Source organism: Montipora capricornis, chromosome 13 (genome assembly GCF_036669925.1).
Source record: "Montipora capricornis isolate CH-2021 chromosome 13, ASM3666992v2, whole genome shotgun sequence".
In the NCBI taxonomy this organism is placed as follows: domain Eukaryota; kingdom Metazoa; phylum Cnidaria; class Anthozoa; order Scleractinia; family Acroporidae; genus Montipora; species Montipora capricornis.
Window position 1 is genome coordinate 21884805 of NC_090895.1, and position 7500 is coordinate 21892304.

Sequence of the window (7500 nt, forward strand, 5' to 3'; positions counted from 1 at the left end):
GGGTGACACTAAGAATTTATGTATGAGCGACTTCCACAAATCCGATAGCAGTTGGATGGTCGACCACTTAACAGTAATTGACCGACGGGAACTCCTGAAGTTTTCAGTCTCCCGAGTGTCACTGAAACTGAGCTATAAGTAAAATAAAGGTTGCTGAATAAAAAAAGAATCTCGACGCAATTTTCGTTTCCCTTCAGGGTCCTTCAGGTCATTCTCTATATTTTTTACCCTTGATAACTTTGACCACAGCTGGTGACAAATCAAAACACAGTGTACGGCAGTCAAAAACATTAAATTATTTTGAAGTAGCCATGAAATCTTTGTCCTTTTTTGCATTCCAGTGCATTAAAAGTGCTAGTCGAGTTCAGGTTTCTCTCTCGACTTCCCTATGATTACATTTGATTAAATGTATAGAAAAACAGCAAACAGCGTTTTTCCTTATTTCCGGTCTTTTGTTTTCGACTCTCGATAACTTGAACCTTTTTCAATTTCACTTGAAGGTTCGAGTTATCGGGAGTCGACTGTACTAGTTTATTCGTTCAATCAAAAGTCTTCCGCCATTTCTCGAACACTGTCACGCTCAAACCTTGAGCGTCTTCGTTACCACTTTCTTGCAAAAATCAGCCGAATGGGTCAAAATACAAAAGTTTGGCATTTCAGTTTCGTTTCCGCAAGAACGAATGTAACTTTTTTGACAGCTCAGTTCATCCATTTCCGCTGAAAATAATTGATTAATTGATCCAGTTTTACGCTTTCAAAATCAATTTCTTCACCTTGAAGCAAGAACGGAAGCTTAAGGAAAAAAACCTTGCGAAAATCATTTGACAACGTGCCGAAAACCAGCCAACTCACAATAAATAGTATTGTCTCGAAGTGCCTTGATTTCCTTGCAAAACAACAGAGTTTTGGTCTTAAAGGGACTGTAGCACGATATTGCGCATGTACAGCCATGATTGACAGCGGTAGCTGGTTCACCAATAGAAATCGCCGGAAGCGGCGCCCCGCGGCAATGCGAGTCGATTTTGAAGTTTTCGCAGGATCGTCGCCTACGTATGAAAACCAATATTATGTCTGGCCTGTGACCTTTTGTTTAAAGAATAAAGAAAGCGACAGACGTGCAACAATGGCCAGTAATATTGCGGAGGACCAACAGGTACAGCTAAAATTAAAAGAAAAAAAAACGGATTGTCTTCGTTCGCTCTGAAGCGGTGATATTTGAAGTTGTGTGTATTTGGCGATGGCGTATTTACTGGTAGTTCGTGCTTGTTTCTTTGGAATTTGCATAGTCAAGAGTCTCCTGCAGTTGTTCTAGTACCTGCTTGACAAAAACTGGGAGGGTACGTCAAGGATGTCCTTGCAGAACAGATGGGAAATCGTGCACTGCGGCTTGTAAGTGCGGAACAAGGAGAAAGCCATGTAAAAACAAGGTGAGATTTTGCTGCGATTGTACACAAGCTTGGCTTCACGCACATTGTCAGTAAGGTTTTACCGTCAGTAATTCTTTCTGAAATTTTTGTTCTCAGCCTGAAAGCGGGGGTCAAGGAACAGCTGCCTCCAGTGAGCATCAGGAGAATCAACAACAGCTGAGAAGCGAAGAAGAGGAAGGAAATTTGGAGAATCGACGTGTTGCGGTAATATTTTGTCTTGCGATAGTTCTAGTCGTCGTGATCAATTGTCATATATATACATATAAATGTATACAAGTATCTGTCACCAAAACAGGCAAACGATCCTTGAATACAAGTAAAAAGGAGTGACTAGATCTTTTTTTGGAGTCAGTTCTGATACAGTGTACCATTATACTAAGACTTTGTATTATGTTCATTTTTGTGACAAAAAGTGTAGCAGTGGTTATTGTTCACCACCAAACAAAACTATATAATGTAAAAAACTTACACTATAATCATGTTCTGACAGATAATATAATAGACAGATAATAGGCCACTTCGAAAAATACCATAGTACTCTTTAGTACAATTTTGCATAATTATTGTTTTGATTTTTTCTTGGGACTTACAATGGTCCCAAGAGAAAACAAAAACAATGCTTCTGCAAAATTTGGGGAGACAAACAAAGAGTATTATGGTATTTTCCAAAGAGGCCTATTTGTCATTATGCTGGCACTGAAATAGGTTTTATTCTTTCACATGTAGGAATTTATAAACACTCTTGATGAGCAAATGGCAAAAACATTGGCCATCAGAGCATTACAAAGGGGTGTAGGCAGCATGGATTATGTCGATTCACTTTTACTTATGGAACCAGAAGATGAGAGCAATAACTCTGACCAAGAACCCAATGTTGCTGGCGATGATAATACCTCACCTCTGAATGTGCCATCAGCAAGTACACAATCTATTGACCATGAGCCAGTTCCAGAATGGTGCAAATGTAGTTGCTGTCGTACTATGCCGCAAGACATGGAGAACAAGTGTTGTGGGCGAAGGAATTGTGTTTCGCAAACAAGGCGCTTTCGAAAACTTTGCTTAGATGCAGAATATTTACTGCTTTGTGCCAAAAATACAGCAGATATCCGCAATGACAGACAGGACAGTAGTAGCCGTACTTTCCGTAAGGCTGCATATAGAAACTATATTTTAGATACCCATGGCTACCTGGGAAAAAGGAAGAGAAAAGTTGTTCCCTCTTGTTGTGTACTTTGCATTCGCCGACACTACCCTTCAGCGACAGGTATATATATGGGGTTCCGAGAGCACTGAAATGTCACTGGAGAAAAAAAACTACAGCAATAGTCTCTGAAAAGCTTGTCCAGTAAAACAAAAACACATATGATTACCCACAAGGATCACCAACAGAGCCTAATTATTCAGCCTCATTATGCATTATTTCATTGTCATTCTATCTCAAGCTATTTCATATAGGTGTAGAAGTTTTGATTTGCACTCGTGGTGAAGTAGGCTTTAGTGCACTTCTAAAACACTGCCCAGATCTATGTACAGTTGAACCTCTCCTCAACGGCCACCTTGGGGACTGAAGAAACTGGTCCTTGTTAAAAAAAGTGGCTATTAGCAGAGGTTCAACTGTATTTGAAGAGGTCTATAGTGGGAGGCACTATGCAATTCTGTTTGACATTTATTGTTCACTTCACAAGTAATAGCCAAGCATCCTGATGAAGGGTATCTGGCAGAAATGACAGAAACCTTCTTTCTACATACAACTCTACCATTTACTTGTACACAAGTAAATTTTGGCAGGTAAAGCATTATGGGTCATACATGCCTTGCGCAATTTACTGTTTTGTGGCACTTTTGGAACTTACATGAACAATTATAATACTGAAGACAAGGAATAACTAGTAATATGATATCAGATTTTTCTAGACTTTCAGTTTCTATTTGTGAATAGTTTTCTTGTTGGTACACGACCATACAAAATTAGCAAAAAATCCTCTTCTCTACTGTGCAATCCAATAGACCTTATTACATGCAGCACAATGGAGTTGTTAACTTTAATTTTTGTTATTACATATAACAATGCAGTTTCTTGTGAAATGGAATAAGGAATGAAGATTGTTCAAGAGGATGAGTATCTCTCATTTTGAAAGAGACTGCTGCCCTAGTATTGTTACATTGGCATCTGAAGAACACAAGCTAAAAGTTGAGTGTTATTTCCTGTCTCTGAAAATTCTAACCAAGGGTAGTTTAGTCTGTTATTTCAACATTGGAATGACAGAAACTCTAAATTTAAAATGAACAGATTTATGGCAGCTAATCAAAATTAATCACTGGCCTGAATGTTCTGTTGACAAACAAGCTATATTGAAGCTATATTGAAGCTACTGTACAGGGAACCCTTGCTAAAAATGTTGCCAGTAATCGATCCCAAAAAAAAATAAAAATAAATAAAAATAATAATGGGTTCTCCTTGTCCACTGTAGCCGAATCGAATAGGAATTTGGAAAGTGATGTTTTTTGCAGATAGGGGAAAACCAGAGTACCCTGAGAAAAACATCTTTGACCAGAGAAGAGAATGAACTACAAACTAAACCCACATGACTCTGAGATCTGGAATCGAACCTGGGCCACATTGTTGGGAGGTGAATGCTCTCACCCCAGTCCCATCCCTGCACCCCTAAAAATAGCTAGGAAAACAGAAAGTGCTTCCATTTCCCATCCACTGCAAGCAAGGAAAGACAGTCATGAACAGTGGCGGGACTACTATTTAAACAAATCAAAGGGGACAGACTGTAAATAAATGTTGCTTCTAACAATATCTGATATCCGTAACTGTTCTTTAGTAGGATGCCCAAAATGTGTCCTATTCCATAATTGGTTTGCGCTCTATTAAATCCTATACCAATAGCCCTTTTCACGGTTAGTTTTTCCCATTTGCATTACAATGTAATCTAGCATGTATGTGAGGCAATTTCAGGCTATTTTGTAGTTTAAACCTGAAATTGCATCGCACCCACGTTAGATTACATTGTAATGTAAATGAGAAAAACTAACCGTGAAAAGGGGTATGGCAGAAGATTTTTGAAGAAGCCACTACAGACAAGGAAAGACAGTCATGAACATTGGTAGGACTGTTATTTGACTAGTGCTACTGCATCTGCCATGAATGTGTCAGTCTAGGACTCAGACTACCCCCTATGTCTCAAAAGATATACTAAAAGCTACAGTCGCTGAAGCTTTGTTTTCGGCAACACTAATCAGCTACTTGTTTGCGAAAATTGTGAAAATCTACTTTTCCTTCTCGCAAGGAGCTCATGAGATGGAGGAGGCTCACTTTCTGCAATGGTGGGAGCAATGAGTCTCGGATCATCTGCCTCTAGTGGAACCTCCCGTGCGATTGAATCATCATCATCAACGCGAAGTTTGAAAATCTTTGCCATTAGAATCCAAATGTAACCATAGTCTTTGGACACTTTTACTGTCCTCACATCCCAAGATTTTGTCCGTTGATTATACTTTCTTGTAATCACAGTCTCAGCATCCTCATTTGTGGCATTTGGCAGATCATTATGGTAGTTCCAATCTATAGCAGTCAATTTCTTCCTTGCTCTATAAACTGTTTTCCTGGAAGTTGTTGAAAATGTTATAAAAAAAATTCAATATTAAAGGGAAACATGCATGATAAGCTACAGCTGTACCTTTGCAATAAGTTAAAATAGTGACGATAAAACTTCACAGAATCTTCACAAGAGAATATCAAAAAGTTCTCCAATCCAGTTCATTAACATTCAATACTGATAATTAAACCTGCTGTGCGCAGACATGAATAACGAGAAACTTATAATGTTGTCATGGATCAGTTTAAGAGGCAAAGATTTTGCATGACCTCTTACAATGCTGGTCAAATATGACAGTGTCATTTATTGCCATTCACTTATTCAACTGTTGGCTTAAACCATGCTGCACAAAGGTAAAAGGAAACAATGTGACTTACGTGAATGACACTTTCTTAGATGTGTACATAAGAGACATGCTATTAGCACATTCCAAAGCACCGGTGTGTCTACAGAAGTAATAACAAAAATATCTTAATTTAATACTAATATTTTCAATGAATATCAAAACCTTATTCAATACATGAAGACCGCAGTAGAGATTTTATTTAAAAAGGATTCCACTGATACGGTTCACTTAAAATTTAATAGAGCTATAACTGTTTCTACAGTGTTTGTGTATATCCAACAGAACTGATAAACTATTAAGACCAATTGAACTTCGTAGCTGTTTAAGTCCCTGCCTAAATACAGTGTAGCATGTACCCTGCATCTTGAAATCTAAGCGACAGCCCTGCATGTAAGAGGAAAAAAAAAAGTAATTCCATGTTCACCTGAATTTGATGTAGGACTTGAAACTCTCCAGCAGGGCAGGGTCAAGAATGATCTTTTGCAGTGCTTCAAAATCCTTTGCTCTCCTGTCAAACCATGGGAGAGAATGGTCTTCCGGTAACTCACCATGGTCACAGCTCCCTCCAGGCCAATCATGGTCATTGCAGACATGATGCAATAGGCCAATCCATTTATCCTGCATAGTGAGAAACATTGGTGTACATTAGTGTACTGTAAAAAAGTGTGATACCATGTGCCCCATTTTAGGGCAGGCTAACCGCCCTCCTTAGTTTTGTTTAATTCGTGATTATTAATCTTGATAATTTTATTTTGTCAAGTATTCTTTGGTTTTAGTTCTCACAAGTTTAGCTTGAACAAAGTAACTTCACTGCTCAACAAGCACATTCATATTCAACAAAAAAGGTTCACAGACTCGACTATTATAATATGAAATTACATTTACCAGAAAGTGTAGAACAGTCAGACCCTTCACGAAATATATTTTTAGCTCTACATAAGCATAATGAAGTAGAAGTCATCGAAAGTAAGTTGCTAATCCAACAACAATCAAATACACTGTACTCAGAATGATTAGAAATCATCATCCTGAACTAAGTTTGTGAAATGAATGACTCCAGCTTATGTACAAAATAATTACCTTCATCTTCCTTAGAGCCTCTTCATCACTGCCAGTTTCTTTGGAGGCCATTTCGCAGCAAAACCAAAAGTGGTTAATTATGTGGTCTGCCCACTGACTTATTTTTCCCATGTTCTTTGCACTGCCAATCTGAGATAAAAATGAAGGTAAATATATAATTATGATAGATTTGGCAAAAACATGCACTGTGTGTGAATCTACTGTACCTGTCCCAGTAAATGTTTGAAAAACTGCTACCATTGAAATTGTAACCTATGTAACCTTTACCGAGACATGTATTGAAAATCGTTCAAAGGGGTCAGGATATTTTTACTACATATACACACAGCTGATTTCAGGTCAATTTATGCACCTTACTTTTTACCTTACTGATACATTTTCTAATGCTCTTGGCTTTGTGCCAAACATCTAGAGAATGGAAAATTGTTGGAAAGGCACTTCCTGGAAACACAAAAAAAAAAAAAGTTAATAAAAAATGCCTTGCTGTTTTAGAATCCCACCAACCTTGAACCAAATAAAATCGTAGACTTCTCTTTGAAAATGGAGAGATTTAATTGGTTCCTCGCCATGATGGTATAGCAAGTGTGTACAACGATACTGACCTACACCTATATCCAAAGCAGAACAATAACAGAGTACCTTAGGGTATAATATCTAGGGTAGGGTTCAAATGGCTTACAAAAGTGAATGTGCTACTACACTGCATGTCTAAATTGCTGAAGTTCAGTGCTCAGCCGGCATTGACAACACCTAAAAGATCTCATCACCTTATTATTATTTAATTTTTGAGTATCAAGTTGGAAATTCAACAAGGCACAAATTACTGGTACTTTGTACTACTTCTTACTTTTGTCTTGAGTAAATCGGAAAACGCTGCAAGGTAAAAAGCAAAAGTACATTGATTTCTAAGCTCACCCATCATTTTTTTGATACTTGCTGAGGCATCTGTAACAACTTCTCCCACTGTCAGAACACCTGTGATTCGCTCAAGGATGTTTTGCAGAGCCTTTTTTTCCATATTAACAGACTTTAGCCCAACTTC

The 7500-nt window shown here is 38.0% G+C and overlaps 5 protein-coding genes across 6 annotated transcripts in view; 1 reads left to right on the plus strand and 4 right to left on the minus strand.

Annotated features, from left to right (window-relative positions):
* The window catches only part of LOC138030101 (uncharacterized), a 239501-nt gene that overhangs the window by 168801 nt on the left and 63200 nt on the right, over positions 1-7500 (minus strand). The gene's annotated exons all lie outside the window — the stretch shown is intronic.
* Positions 1-7500, minus strand: part of LOC138029485 (roundabout homolog 3-like) — a 47386-nt gene that overhangs the window by 35863 nt on the left and 4023 nt on the right. The window lies entirely within an intron of this gene.
* Positions 1124-2720, plus strand: LOC138029487 (uncharacterized). Its single transcript, XM_068877210.1, has 4 exons — positions 1124-1153; positions 1287-1427; positions 1524-1631; positions 2154-2720. The coding sequence occupies exons 1-4, from the start codon at positions 1124-1126 to the stop codon at positions 2718-2720; spliced, it is 846 nt and encodes a 281-aa protein (XP_068733311.1).
* On the minus strand, positions 4661-7411 carry LOC138030118 (uncharacterized). Its single transcript, XM_068878001.1, has 6 exons — positions 7374-7411; positions 6823-6899; positions 6459-6587; positions 5803-5996; positions 5410-5478; positions 4661-5039 (listed from the first exon to the last, which is right to left on the minus strand). The coding sequence occupies exons 1-6, from the start codon at positions 7378-7380 to the stop codon at positions 4673-4675; spliced, it is 843 nt and encodes a 280-aa protein (XP_068734102.1). The 5' UTR covers positions 7381-7411; the 3' UTR covers positions 4661-4672.
* Positions 7425-7500, minus strand: part of LOC138029488 (uncharacterized) — a 3683-nt gene continuing 3607 nt past the window's right edge. The window contains exons 6-7 of the mRNA XM_068877211.1: positions 7498-7500; positions 7425-7433 (exon numbers count right to left, since the gene is read on the minus strand). The exon at positions 7498-7500 is cut by the window's right edge and continues 778 nt beyond it. Coding sequence (XP_068733312.1) covers positions 7425-7433; positions 7498-7500 — 12 coding nt within the window. The remainder of the gene's footprint in view (positions 7434-7497) is intronic.

Bases quoted from the DNA above. Each gene is read 5' to 3' on its own strand.
- LOC138029487 (XM_068877210.1), top strand. From the start codon at position 1,124: ATGGCCAGTAATATTGCGGAGGACCAACAG. The intron at 1,428-1,523 runs GTGAGATTTTGC...TTTTGTTCTCAG, and splicing joins GAAAGCCATGTAAAAACAAG to CCTGAAAGCGGGGGTCAAGG. The intron at 1,632-2,153 runs GTAATATTTTGT...TTTCACATGTAG, and splicing joins TGGAGAATCGACGTGTTGCG to GAATTTATAAACACTCTTGA.
- LOC138030118 (XM_068878001.1), bottom strand. The intron at 5,997-6,458 runs GTAATTATTTTG...CTCACTATGCAG, and splicing joins AGGCTCTAAGGAAGATGAAG to GATAAATGGATTGGCCTATT. The intron at 5,479-5,802 runs GTGAACATGGAA...TTACTTCTGTAG, and splicing joins AAGTCCTACATCAAATTCAG to ACACACCGGTGCTTTGGAAT.